The 15152-nt window shown below is 38.1% G+C and overlaps 1 protein-coding gene across 1 annotated transcript in view; it reads left to right on the top strand.

The window, feature by feature from the left end:
- The first annotated feature begins 1303 nt into the window (after positions 1-1303).
- The window catches only part of LOC137137234 (uncharacterized), a 31651-nt gene continuing 17802 nt past the window's right edge, over positions 1304-15152 (top strand). Inside the window, exons 1-13 of the mRNA XM_067523223.1 lie at positions 1304-1398; positions 3898-6166; positions 7379-7440; positions 7809-7847; positions 7973-8182; positions 8394-8701; positions 8971-9248; positions 9555-9689; positions 9988-10086; positions 10210-10247; positions 10940-11967; positions 12526-13335; positions 13467-13501. Of these exons, the coding sequence (XP_067379324.1) occupies positions 4052-6166; positions 7379-7440; positions 7809-7847; positions 7973-8182; positions 8394-8701; positions 8971-9248; positions 9555-9689; positions 9988-10086; positions 10210-10247; positions 10940-11967; positions 12526-13335; positions 13467-13501 (5157 nt within the window). The 5' untranslated portion in view covers positions 1304-1398; positions 3898-4051. The remainder of the gene's footprint in view (positions 1399-3897; positions 6167-7378; positions 7441-7808; positions 7848-7972; positions 8183-8393; positions 8702-8970; positions 9249-9554; positions 9690-9987; positions 10087-10209; positions 10248-10939; positions 11968-12525; positions 13336-13466; positions 13502-15152) is intronic.

Raw genomic sequence — 15152 nt, 5'->3', positions numbered from 1 at the left:
ATAAGCTGAACTAAAGATGATATTCTACTAAGAAAAAGTAGAATTACTATCTAACCATTTGCTGACAATGTAATTTAAATAAATAAAATGTTTTTTTGAAAACAAAAACTTGCACTTAGACATTTTACCTCAGAACAGAACACTTTGGAAGCCTTATTTTGTGTGGTTGTATCTTTGTATCTTATATAGAAGAAGAATGGGGGTCTAATAAAATGCTTGCCTATAGCGCGTCTGTGTGGCAGAATAGTAGGTACACACTTCCTTCTCTTTTTAAAAAGTATTTAGGAAATCTGTTTATTACAATCGATTTTTAAAATAATTTATGACTTTACTAAATGTAAGAATTATATCAGACTCATTACAGGTAGTTTGCGAACAAGAGGTTACATTGTTACAGTGTGGGGTGCAAAAGTCTGCATGCTCTTATTTTGAAATGTTAAAAAGCGTAAAACGATTGTTTTCATCAAAGCATCAAATGAACATTCAGCTAGTACAACTGTTATTTCATCCAAAATAAACCTTTATTAATTTCATTTATTAAGGGGAATGCAAACTTAACAGCAATATAAATTTCATAATTTGACTATAACTTTTTTTACACACTTTTTGACCATTTTTCTCGCTTCTCATACTACTACTCTCCTTTCGGCTTCTCGCTTCTCATAATGAAATAAAATTTGAATGTACATTATTATGTTAAGTTTAGGGTTAACTTTTCATACTCCTACAGTGTTACTGCATGTAAGCAGATGCAAACTTATGGTTTAGGGATAAAAGCATAATAGGGATAATGTATTGTTTTGGCCTCCTCATTTATTTCAGATAGGATGGCCCAAACAGTACAACCAGATTTTATTATAATACATTCCAATACGACTATGACTTTAATAAAGAATGCATAATAGAATTATTAGCTTTCTGATAGTTTCAACTTTAGAAGTGAGAAAATCTAACTTCATAAAAGTAGAATCAGCGGCAGATCTGCTGTATTGCATTGCATTAGATTGTACACGTATATCTAACAAAGTTGCCAGTGTGTATATAATGTATGTTCTTGCAAAATGACAACCAAAACATTTTGAGGCCATGTACGTCACTTGAATTACTGTAAATGTGCCTAATTGCTCACACTCAGTAGACTACCTTATCAACGTTAGTACTGTTGAGTATTTTTTGCGAATACATCTGGATTATAATTTTCCATTTTAAGCAAGACGAAGGAACAACAGAACCCACAACAAATAACGTTTGTTAGAATGTGATGAATAATCTCGTGCTTTTACGCTGAAATTTAGTCTGGTAACCTAAACCGGAAGTTCCCAGGTTTTCGATCTGCTAACCGTACGATGACAAGTCTGAGATCCCTGCTGGTGCAAGATTTAACAAAAATAACGGAAGGTATGCAACAAAACGGCGTTGTAATTACACGGAAAGAAACATGTGTAGTTCCAGTAGCTGTGGTCGATATTTGTCAATTGTTTCTTTATAACCGTATCTCGGCAACAAATATCAACACTACTGCTAGCGGACGTTAGCACTTGCTAGCAATAGCAAGCGAGGCCAGTTTAGCCGTCTGTCCTTTTTTGAAAGCGCGGCTGTGAACCATCATTTTAAAGATTGGTGTCTTGTAAAACTTAAATTGGGCTCTTCTTAGTATCAGTGATGGTTGAACCAAACTTCGTCTTCGACAATTTACACATTTACAGGTTTGTAAATAATTGATAAAGGTCGATTCGATTAAGTCGACCAAGGTTTCATCCAAGTAACTCTACTATTTAAACTCACTACTTGATTGACATATAGAAACAACTCTCCTTTTCGGCTTATTTTGATAAATCAAAACTGATATTATTAGATTTTTTTATGTAGCACAGGGAATGGATAAGAATATGATTTATAGTACATTTTGCGTTACTACATTAAGAAACATTTGGAAACTTGCAGACATAGGCAGCAAAGGTTCCACTTGATAATCAAATCTGATATGTGATGAGCTTCGATTTAGAACTTTAAAGAATGTTTCTGTTTAAAATTGTAATTTTGTTATTACAATTATTGTTATTATCACAGCTAACTGATGATACAACTTCATAGTAGAGATGTCCTTAGCTGATCAGGGCACATTTTTAAACAAGAGATATTGGCTAAAAAAGGCAAAAATCATAAGTTCTAAAATTCCTTTCTCCTTTTGTTCATCTTGACCTGGTATTGTAGTAGATCTGTTCTTCACAGTCAGGTTTCTACAATACAGCAGTGTGCTGCATTGGATTGTGTGAATCTAAAAATGTATCTGGGCTTTCCAGGCTCTAAATTCAGAGGTGCATGGCAAAATGTACTATACAAAACGTTAATTGAACAACTTGTTGTGTGACCTAAATTTGCAGGTTAAAATCACAAGAGGCTGGGTTGTTCCAGCTGCCACTAATCATCATGAATTATCTGAGTTACTTGTTAATGTTCTCTGTAGCTGATGTCTGGCTGATCAGATTGTTTGTTAGAGAAGATACTCCACCTAATTTCAACACTGTTCTACAACTCGAATGTATAATAATAGGAGAATGAATTGTTGCAGTTGCTTCAGAAAGTCCAGCAAAGTAGATCTTTAATCCAGTGGATCTTGTTGCGTCCACCACAAGTCTCATTCTCTCTCTCTCTCTCTCTTTTTTTTTCTTTTTTCTTTTTTTATTTTAAACCAGTAACTCTTCCTAGCTGCATCCCATAGCTCCTCAAATGATCTAGAAATATTCAGTGGGTTCTTACGTGTGTGTGTTGTTTTTTTTAATACGACTTGGGACAATGGTGTGCTCATTGGAAGAAATAAGTTCAATAGCATAAAAAGCAGTGCAAGAAGGGTAAAAATACAGGACCACATATATTTTGAGGATGATCTTCTTTGCTGTGCATTTATAGGCAGCCATTTGGCAGATGGTTTCATCCAGAGCATTTTACAACGTAACATATCCACAACAAGGACACTTGGTATGTGGCCTGGAGGAGGTTGGGTTCAAACCACTGATATTCTAATTAGTGGGCAACCCTCTCTACCTCCTTAGCTACAGCTGCCTTTTGTGCTAATTGTGTCATACTTAGACTTTGTCACTTTTTAAGTGAACAAGTCACTGTGTTTCTCTTTTTGAATGAAAAGCTTTGCCAGAAATGAGTTTGTGTATTGATTGAATGTAGATTTAAAAAAAAGAGGGGTTAGAAGTTTGGAAGGCAATCTTCATTGGGTGTTATTTTGAAAATAACATATGGTTCTTCCTTGATTCTTCATTGGTTGTGCCTTATAAGTGTTGGAGATTTGAATATTTGCAATGCCAGCTAATTGAGGACAATATCATAATGGAATTGCTGATAATTTTAGGTCATTGTATTGTTAACCACGTGAATCCCAATGTAATTAAATCTGTACGATTCCATTTTGTTACACTCCCAAACCCATAACTCAATAAATTGTGATTTAGAGCCACACCTGAAGTTCTCATTTTATTTAGACTGTCCTTGACTACCAGCCTTTATCTCATTGTTTTCAGGCTTATTTAAATCATTGATCTACTTTGATATTCTTGCAATTGTGCTTTTTCTGTCTGCTGTTGTGGGTTTCAACTGTTTTCCACAGAAGACAGAATGTCATTATTTTCTGTTGACAGAAGTGACATTGTTTTCTAGCTTTATCTGTGCCTTGTTGCTTCTTTAGTTTTTCCCTGCTAGTGAAGACCAGGAGGTGAAGTAGGTGGACTGAATGTGTATCCGACAGGAAGCACCAGAGTGAACGAGTCAAGACAAGACCTTCCATATGATGGATTTTACCCATCCATGATGCTGACATCCAGTCCCATTGAATAACTCCTTTCTTTTTTTTGTTTTTGTTTTTGTTTTTGTTGTTTTTTTTTTCAGCTTTGCATTGCAATTGAAGAATTGTGCCCCTTCTCCTCAAGGGCCCCTAATAAGCCCCCTACTTGGAGGGCTCCCAGGGAACTCGCTTCTGATTGGCCAGCAGGCTGCATCCTTGCGGCTGGCTCAGCTGAAAGCCCATCTAGTTCTGACGCAGATGAACAATGCTTTTGCTGTTGGCAGCCGGGCATCTACCTTGACAGCCAATGCCAACACACCTGCTCCCTTTATACCTGCAACACCGCCCTCCCCGACCGCTACCGCCATCAGTCTAATTAACTTTCTGAAGATTGTGAACACCATGTCGCATCCCCAATATAACCCTTATAGTCCTGGGAACCAAAGAACCAACCAGGGGCAGTATGGACTCTCCAGCATAAAACCAGAGAGCGGCCCTCGTAGAGCATCTCCTCATCTCGGACCAGGGTCCAGCTTCAGTACTTCTGGGGTTTCTTCTGCAACTTCTGCCAACTCTGGGGGAAAGATCCCACCACTTATGTCTCAATCAGTGAGCTACAGGCCTGAACAGAGTAGGGCCATAATGGATGAGGACATTGAGAGATCTATAGACATGCACCTTAGCAGAGCTAGGGAAGAAGTGAGGTTCCTTGGAAAACCAACTCATCAGCCTATAGGCCAGGGCACTCCCTTTATTAGTGCTCAAAGAGATGAGTTTCTCTCCTCAAGCACTGGGATAACCACCTATTCAATGTCCCCAACCACTTCATTTACAGGACCTAGACACTCTGACAATGAAAGTGGTAGTAGTTCCATGGAGTGGGTACCAAACTACAAAAGACACACTGCTGACGATTCCTCCAACTTTTATTCATCAGCTTCATCCAGCTATGCAAGCAGTGGTGACGGTAGGTTTACTTCATCTAGTGAAAGACAACGTGACATACAGTCCATTCCAGGCTTAGGTGACTATTCAAACAAACCTTTGGCTACTGAGTCTAGTCGCCCAAAGTACACATCTGAATCGGCTGCTAATATCCTTCTGCACTTTGGACTTGAAAAAGAGGACCTAGAGCATCTCATCTCTTACCCTGAAGATCAGATCACACCTGCCAACTTGCCATTCATTTTACGCCAAATCCGCATTCAGAAGGCCAAGAGAGCTACAACTTCTATTCAATCAAAACCCTATTCTGAATCCCAACCTACTCAAAGCATGAGTGGAGTGGAAAGTTTAGGTAGTTCTGGCATGACAGGAATGTGCCAGGAGGAAATGCCATCAGCTGTTCTTCAGCCAAGTAAAGTAATTGACTATGGACATACTGGCAAATATACTGCAAGAGTTGGGGATGAGATTGGAAGGACTGGTGGCAGTAGATCTAACAGCAGCGGGAGTGCAAATACATTGCTGATGGACACTTATGATAGTAGCAGCCACAGTCGAAAACCACTTAAAAGTAATCCAACTGAGGTGAGAAGCAGTGCTATGGATTCCTCATGTGACCAGGGGAGATCTATTGCCAGTCTCAGGTCCTTGTTCAGTGCTGAGACGGGTAATAAGGAACTGAGCTCTGTGGCTTCCCCTAGCAATGATCCAAATAAACGATCGCAGACCCAACAAATCCAGACTTCTCACACAATCCACAGTTCTTTTTGCCTGCCAAAGAAAGACACAGACATTAGAGTTACAAAATCTGATGCCTCCAAAACTCTTTTTTCAAAAGAATTGGATGCAGCTCACCAGACAACATCGAAAACTACACCGTCCTGTTCTCTTCTTCGTACTGTGCATCCCAGCCGACCTGGCCTTGTCGTCATTGGCCATAATGATGCTAGCGCCACTAAGAATCAGAGTAAAACTAAAGGACAGGGGTCAGTGGTTGCTGAGCAGATGATAAAGCAGGAGTTTCAGCAGAAGCAACAACAGATGCAGCAGCAGCAGCAGCAGCAGGCACAGACACAGCCGGTGTCACAGATTGGGAAAGCAGTGTGGCCTCCGGTTATTGCAGCTGCAAAACCAATGCCATTTCCTCCTCTTAACCCCAGCATCCTGAATGCCTCACTTGCACGCCCAATGTTTTTATCGGGTGGTCCTCGTCCCATTGTTCCTCTGTCAGCTCCACCTCAGCCAATCCCAGGCATGTTGAACCTCATTCGTATGCCAATGCCGCTGTCCAACAGGCAACCTCCAGCAACAGTGGCATTTTCCAAAGGTCTGCCAACACCAATGATGATGCATGACTATGCAGCTGCCACACCAAGAACCTTTCCACATACCTGTTCTCTGTGTAACAAAAAGTGTACTCATATGAAGGTAAGTGGATGACTGTACTCTGTCTCTCTCCCTTTTGAAAATTGTACTTTTTCATTTTTAAAAACAACTTTGTTTTATTTTTAGAAAAGTCTAAGGATGCTACACTAAACATTTTTTTTTTTAATTTTTTCTTTTTTTTTTAAACCCTAACTTATGCTACCACACACTGTGTAAAATTTTGCAACAAACTTGAGATTGTTTAACCCTTTTAACAGATTCTGATGTTCTGTAAACTAAATTGTTTGTTCTGGAATGTTTCAAAACTATCATTTGTAGTTAATTAGTATTGCCATTTATAGTTCAAGGCTACAGTGAATGATTGAAATGTGACTGAATTGAAAGGTCAAAATACCATTAAGTTCAGCCAAAAAGGAATATGTAACAGTCGTGGTTTAAATTGACGTGACAAAGACAAATATTTATAATGCATATAATTTTTTTGTAATCCTGGCTTGTTGAGCTTGGCACCATAACAGACATCGAAGCTTTTTCTGTATTGTATTTTTGTGTCCCTAAATGGTATTGCATTGTAGACTGATTTCTCTTCTATTTTTGGACAATCCATTTCATATTTTGCTAGCTCAACAAAAAAAAAAATCGCCATCTTCTTCCTCCAGCCAGTTTACCAAATCTTCCTGCCACCATACCAGATGTTGTCTCAGACTTTGCGATTTGTCCAAATCCATACTTGATGATGACCTTGACCAAACGTTGGAAGACTTTGATACTACAGAAGACTGAAGAGCCATACATCAAGGAACCTAAAATGACAAGCTTTTTGTTTGTGCTGTGACTGTCACTCAGCCTCATTTTAAATTTTTTTTTATAGGCTTGTAAACCATCACTTTACATAATATTTTATTGACTCAGCTCTTTAGGTTAAAGTTCTGACTCTTCACCTGGACTATAGTTATTCTCATTCTTTGAACTGCTGCTGGCTGAAGATTTCAAGTGTTGCTTTTGTGGACTTGATCGATTATTTTGAACCTGTATCAGCAAAGACATTTTGCCACAGATGAAGGCAAATGAATTGGACATTGTTGGACTTGGCAGCAAGATTCAAGCTTTGAAGATCTAAAGATCATTTTAACTGCTGTAATTTATTATTGTTTATTATTATTGTTTGACATAGTAGTTACGGTATTGATGCAAATAACAGTTTGGATTATAAAAGTGTGTATTTAAAAGCTGTGTTGTTGTTCTGACTACTAGGACTGGATTTCCCACCAGAACACGAGCCTTCACCTTGAGAGCTGCAAAGTCCTCCGAGCAAAGTCAGTCTTCCTTTACTTAATCTCTCTTTTTTTTTTTTTATTTTACATTTAACACCATTCTGTAATGGGAGGTCTATCAGGGATTATTGGTGAGAGAAAACCTGCATATGTTGTGCCCCTGTGGCACCCTAATACTCTGCTGTAGCTATCAGTGCATTCAGAAGCATCTTCCTTTTTGAAAAGCTTGTTGAACTTCTGTCTGAGTTCATGAAACATTATTTTTATTTTTTTTAAGAATCTATTCTTCTTTGTACCTCATACTCAATTCCTTGATACCATTTGACCATAAAAGCATCACCATTTGATTTTCTCAAAATGTTGTCCTTGCTGTTTTTAACTCAATGGATTTTAATTGTTTTCTTCCACAGATACCCAGAGTGGGATGGTGAGATAGTACTTGGGCCGAGGTAAATTTCTTAATCTTTAGACATATTAGAAAACAGTGCCGTTTTTTTGTTTTGTTTTGTTTTTTTCACTACCCCCCCAAATTTTTTTTGTTTAATTTCCTGGGCTTTTTTTCCACTGTCTCTAGTGCTGCAGGGAAAGATGCCAAGCCTTCATCCTTAACTTCTGCCCAGACTTCCCAGCATCGTCATCAGAGATCCAGGCGTGAAAGTCGTTCTCGTTCACGTTCACGCTCACGCTCACCTAGGACCTCTTGGCACCATGGCTCGGAGGGTAGACGAGAAAAACGCAGCCGGTCCCGATCACGGTCACCACACAGCTCTAGATACACTCGCAGGTCTGTTACAAATTGTCTCATACAAAATATAATTAGGTGAACAGGAGGGAGTCAGCACCAGTCTGAAATGACCAAATTTGATACCACAGTGTAAATATCTGAATCAACACATTGTTTAACATTGATTTAGGAATCTTTCTGGAATAATTAATTTAAAATGTACTAATTTACAAAATAGTTTACTTTTAAATTATTTTTATTTGTACTTCAGGTCTCGTTCCCACTCTCCAACTTATTCCCGCCATCGATCACGTTCAAGGAGCCACGAAAGACGATCCTCACCACGGTGGAGAGAGGAGAGAAGGTGTTCTCCGAGACGTAGCAATGAAAGGAGGAGTGAAGAGAGGCGGCCATCTCCAGGGAGCCGTGAGCGACGATTGTCACCATGGAGAAGTGACAAAAAACGACTGTCTCCAAGAAGGAGCCATGAAAAACTATCATCTTTAGAAAGGTCGTCCCCTGAGCGAAAGAAGTCGAGCAGTGCTGAGAGACTGGCAAAGAAAATACTGGAAAAATCAGGTTTGAGAAGCAAATTTGTGTTATGTTTTTTGTGCTGTTTTTTCCACATTTGACATTTATAGAAAATGTGCCATGTGTTTTTTTGTTGCCTTTGATGCTAATGAAAGAACTTTTCAGAGAAAAGATCATAAAAGCTGTTAATCAGCTGAGAGAGAAAGTTAAAAGAACTTTGTAATATAATTATTTCTAATTTCATTAAACATCTCAAAGGTCCAGTAGAGGTTTCTTAATGCTATTCTCCCTGACACTTTTTAACATTCACTCTGTAGATGTCCAGTCTCTGTCGAAACAGTCTGACCTAGAGGCTGTGGTTAAAACTCTGGCTCCTGCCTTACTGGCTGAGATTGCCAAGATGAAGTCTTCTGCATCCTCTTCGTCAAAAGGAGCAAAACGGTCCTTGCCTTCTCAGTCTGATGAGGGCAAGAGTTCGATCTCTGCTCCCACTTCATCTTCCTCACTCTTAACAGCAAAGAAGAAAGAGTCAACATCCTCTAAAGTGAAGCCCAGCCTGCAAAAGGCAGGGACAAGTGCTTCCACAAAGACTAAGGTTGGTGTATTTGTGCGTGTGTTAAGCATATCAAAGATTTATTTTGCAACAGTCTAAATCTGGTAAAACAAAATTGGAAATTTTCTTCTCCTGAATCTCTATATCATTGGAATAATGTTTTTATCATCACATAAACAGAATGTAAAGCTATTATATTGTATAAAGCTAATCATATTGCCTGAATATAGTTATTGTAATAGCATTAATACGAGATAAGAGAAAAATGCATCAGTGTCTTAACTATTTAAAAAAGAAGTCAGTTTGTAGTTGATCAAAATGCAATATTTCTGTTTCTTTGTTTCCTAGTTGGTTAAGGCTGCACCACCAACCATGGTGAAGCTACAAGGCATTCGTAATTCTCTCTCTCACAATGATGTGGTTGCTGCTGTAGAGCAGTATGGAAAAACTAAATCAGTCGTACTGTTTCGATCCAAATCAGAGGTATGAATTGAGACAGTCAGGAATATGTGTTAATGCTAGCTAATCCAATATTTGCTAATGTTGTTCACTTTACAATATGAAAGATACTAATTGATACTTTACAAAAGTGCATAAAAACAACTCATCTCATTTTGACTTAAGACAATAAGCCCGGAACAACCTATTAAATTTAGAAATTGGTGGGTTTTTAATATGTCAATATTGTACTAGTGAGCTGTTAATGTTTTGTGCCTATAATGCAGTGAGCAGATAGTCCTTATAATTGTAGTAATTTGAGTACCTTTAAATGCACGTGTAGGCAATTGTGTGCTTTGAAAAAGAAGAAGATGCCAAGAAGCTCAAGAATGTAAAGATGTTTGACATGAATGGAATGGGAGTCTCTGTTGTGATAGAAAAGGTACTATGATTTTTCTGTTGTCCTATCTCTGTCCTTGGAAATATACATTGTCTTTCCTAGTGTCATTAATTAAATGAATCAAAGATTTGATTAATATGAAAATCTTTTTTTTTTTGTTCACAGGGTGCTGTCTCTAAGGATCAAAAGAAGCCGCCTCAGAAGTGAGTTTATTTTTTATTTTATTTATTTATTTATTTAAATTTTAGGGTGGAGGTGTCATTTTGTTTTTGTGGGTGGTTGGTGGAGTTGTACTGTAGTGCAAAGTTTTGAACCCCTCATTCATTTTTAATAAGGTGGCCAAATCTTTGGCCTGTACAACTCCACCACCCACTATGGTCTCAATAACAAACATATCTAATTAGTCTAATTATCACCATTCTGACAGTTTCAGCTTAAAAACAGAAACTATAACATTGTAAAAATACAATTTATTTCAGAGCTGCATTATTGGATTGCATTAGATTGAACGGGTGTACCTAATAAAGTAGCCAGTGAGTGTAATTGGTGTATTCACTTTTGGAAGGTTAAATCATTAAATGATTCAGCAGTTTAATTTAATGTTTTACAAAGTTTCAACAAAAGGTTAATATAAAATTACAGCAACAATTTTTATTTTCTGGTGTACAATTACAATGTCTGCAATAATGTGTGAATTTATGTATGTTAAATGTCCTTTTTTTTGCTGATTAAAAAAAATAGATTTAATTTTGATTTAATAAAATGCATTCTACCTTTTAAATGATAATACTATCTCAAAGCAAAGAACCCATCAAAGCATTCAAACCATAACCTCAAGCTTGTATTTGTTAAAATTCTTTCTTTTGACCCCAGGTTACTCTCATTTTTTTTATAGAAAACCTGTCACGTCAAGTGTCTCACCACCTCAAGCTGCTATGCCCTCAACCACAAACCAAAAAATTAAAAAGGTTCTTCATCCTTCACCGCACAAAACCTTACTTAATTGTCCTAAAAAGCCTTCATCCTTATTGTCTAGCTCAAAAAAAACTACAACTAGACGATTTGCCAAGGAGAAAACAGATGTTAAAGGCCCCATAAATATTACTAAAGCAAAGGTCTTGGGTTCCAAAGCAAAAAATCTCTCAGATGATCAGAAACCCAAAGCTGATAAATCAGCTAATGGAACAGAACCACCAAAAGGCACAGAAATTGGTACTATAGTGGAGGTATTGGCATCCAATGTGGAAATGACCTCAGAAACTCCAGCTGAGGTTGTGGCCCTGGCCGGAGCTGGGACAAATCAAAAGGTTAAAGATGCAGATGACTTAAACGTGCTATCAAAACCTATAGCTTCAGAAAATCAGCCTGAAGTAGAGCCTTCTGAGCCCAAACGATTAGAAACAAAGGCTCCAGAATCTGTGGTAGTGCCAGAACACATAGCCAAGGTTGTTGAAATGGGAAAGGCAACAGTTTCTGAGTCAAAAGTTGATATTGAGGCAGAAGAAGCCAATGATACAGAACCAATGGACCTTGGGGAAACAGGAAGTGAAGTGGCAGAGACCATGGATGTTGATAGTTGTGGGGATGATAAAGGGAAAACGATTACATGTATAGAAGCTGTCCCACCAGACCACAATGAGAGTCCGTCAATAAGCAGTACAGATGAGACAAGACTTGATATGTCTCACCCTAAACCAACTACTGTTCCACCTCAGAGCAGAGAAAGCACTCCTACACCTTCTGACAGTAAAAGTCAAAAGTCAATCCCCATCAAATCTTCAGAAAATCTTGTGAAGGCAGACCAGAAATGTGGACCAGAAATGTGGACAGATGGTTCACAAACACTTGCAGGAAGCTCAGCTGAAGCTCTTTTGGAGGGAAGACAGACTGTCAAAGGGCTGGAGACAAAAACAGTGCAAAAAGGTATGATGACAACAACCTAATGAATGAGTGATTATTGGATTATGTTTCAAAGACAATATTCTACATTAGTTAATCCCATAAAAAGATTAAAACTAAGAAGCCATTTAATTCTTCAATATGTCCTTACTTATCTCGTCTGAGGGTCATATACTTAAATCTTGTGACTTTTACAACATTAAAATTAGTTTAGTATTTACATTTTACATTTACTCATTTAGTATTACAGTTTTTATTTACTCATACTAATAAAGGTAAGATAAACCTATATTTGTCCCACAGTGGGGAAATTTCCATGTTAGAGCAGCAAAATGTGCAAAACTACAGCCAAAGCTAAACCTGAATAGCTGTAAGTATTAGGAAAATACTTCTCATCCAGTTAAACTGCACTCATCATTAAATACAATGCCAAAACGTTTTCAAGTAAACTACAGTTCTTCAAAACCTAAAGGTTACATTGATTATATTGAAATAGAAAATGTGTCATGAGTCATGGATAAACATTGTGATCTTGTGTTCATCTATATGTATTTATTTTAATTTTATTTACTCCTTTTTAAGATTCTGGGACAGCTGTGAAGATTGAAAGTGATGAAGCTTTAGCCAAGAATGCCTCCACAGTAGTAAGCAGTGTTTTAACTTTGTCAGCTGAAGTAGCTGCATCTGCCAAACCAGAAGCAACAGTCTCAGCAGTGAGGGAGCAACAACTAGGGGCAATCACAGATTATCCAGATAGAGTTGTGAGTGAGCAACAACCACAGGTGACCACAGATCCTCTGGCTACAGTATTAAATGACCAACAATCAGCAAAATCCACAAATTCTCAGGCTACTGTAGTGAGCGAGCAACAGCTGGCAGCAAGTACAGATTCTCATTCATCAGTAGTGAGTGAGCAACAAGTAGCAGCCACTATGCATTCTCCTGCTAGATTAGTGATGAAACGGTACCTGGAAGCAACTACGGATTCTCTGAATACAGTTGTGAGCAACCAACAACCGCCAGCAACTATAGATTCTCCGGCTACAGCAGTGAATGAGGAACAACTGGCGGTGACTACGGTTTCTCCTGCTACAGTAGTGAGCGAGCAACAACCAGCAGCGACTATGGATTCTCCAGGTAAAACAATGAGCGAGCAACAACTGGCAAGAAATACAGATTCTCTGGCTATGTCAGCAAGCGAGCAACAACCTGCAGCAACCATGCTTCCTCCGAGTACAGTAGTGAGTGAGAAACAGCCAGCAGCAATCGCAATTTCTCCGGCTACAGTTGAGAGCGAGAAACAGCCGATAGCAACCACATCATCTTCAGCTGTTGTTACCTCCTTGACTATTGGGGAGATGGTAGGAAAGCACCTGCATCAAGAAAGTATCAGTGAGTAATTAAAAGGAGCCTGTCTTACTGCTTTGATTGATTTGATATAAATTGCAGGTGTCTGTATGTGATATAATTCATATTTTTCGCTCTCTTTTTTTAACATTTACTTTGTGCTTTCTTTTTCGCAGTGTGCCTCAGGTTAAATACCTGCCTCTCAAAGAAAGTACGTTTTCTCAATTTTATATTAATTACTAATATAATTAAGTATGTTTTCCATAGTCATAAACTGTAATATAGGTCAAAAGGTAAAAAAATGATTATGTTGGTTCAGTTGTATTGTGAAAATGCATTTTACAAATGGATAAAGTAGCGAATTAGGCAAAATGCAAAAAACCTGATGGATCTTCATAAAGCAACAGTTCACAGCCATCATGGGGACGTCTTAATCGGATTTAAAAAATTTAAAATTTAATAGAAATAACACAGTTTATGGTTTATCCGCTCAGAAGGAATGTCCATTTGATAAGCAGTTCTAATTAGCTATCCAGGGCCCTGTGTAATCATTTTAGCAGCTCTACAAGTTTCACTGAACACAGTGGCAACATTTTGGGCGTTATAGATCAATGAGAAGAAATCTCTGGACCAAGTGTCTGATGGTACATCCTAAAGGTGAAATTATGTCTCTGTCAATGCAAATCTATCCAGACTAATGCAGATAAGTCATTTATGGGTAAACATGGATTGCAGAAGCTCACAGAGGCCTCTAGATGCACCAAATCTTGATGAGATAACGTGTCGAACAACTAATGGGCTAAAATCAGTAGGGAGGTGGGATTGAAATGAAAACACAAAAGAAAATTTAAAAAAACAAAGTTGGAACAGTTAAAGGATCAGTTAGCAGATGAGGCTAGAAAATATGAAGAAAACTTGCTGCATGTGTTCTCCTTCTCTCTATTCAGCAATTTAGTGTAGTAAATTCTTTATGCTGGGGTAACTTTACTTTCCACTTTACATAATTCTAGTTCTTTAGAAAATACTGGTTTGCTAAACGTAACACTGCCATGTCATGGGGATGTACAGTGCAACCAGAAAGTATTTCTAGCTCTTAACCCACAGAACATCACACCTAGCATAAGATCTTTGAGATATAATGCTGCTCTCTGTCCAGAAGCTTAAGATGATAAGAAGGTTACCCTTTTAACTTAACAGTGATTCAAAGCCCACTGCCAAATTACAGTGCATCCAGAAAGTATTCCCAGTGTTTAACTTTTTCACCATATATTATTCCAGAATGGATCAAATTCATTATTTTCCTCAAAATTCTACAAACAATACCCCACAATTACGTGAAAGTAGTTTTTTGAAATCTTTGCAAATTTATTTAAAATATAAAAATGAAAAATCACAAGTACATAAGTATTCACAGTCTTTGTCATCACACTCAAAATCCTGTTTTCAATGATCATTCTTGAGATGTTTCTACTACTTGGTTGGAGTCCACCTGTAGGACATTTAGTTGATTGGACATGAATTGGAAAGGCATACACCTGTCTAAATAAGGTCCCAGAGTTAACAGTGCATGTCAGAGCACAAACCAAGACATGAAGTCCAAGGAATTTTCTGTAGACCTCTGAGACAGTGTTGTATGAAGGCACAGATCTGGGAAAGGGTACAGAAAAATTTCTGCAGCATTGAAGGTCCCAATGAGCACAGTGGCCACCATCATCTGTAAATGGAAGAAGTTTGGAACCACCAGGACTCTTCCTAGAGCGGACTGGCCAGACTGAGCTATCGAGAGAGAGATCCCTCAGTCAGGGATGTGACCAAGAACCCGATGGTAACTCTGAAAGAGCTCCAGCATTTTTCTGTGGAGA

Source organism: Channa argus, chromosome 12 (genome assembly GCF_033026475.1).
Source record: "Channa argus isolate prfri chromosome 12, Channa argus male v1.0, whole genome shotgun sequence".
Classification (NCBI taxonomy): domain Eukaryota; kingdom Metazoa; phylum Chordata; class Actinopteri; order Anabantiformes; family Channidae; genus Channa; species Channa argus.
The sequence above is the reverse complement of the archived record's forward strand: the minus strand, read 5'-3'. Positions and strand labels throughout refer to the sequence as shown.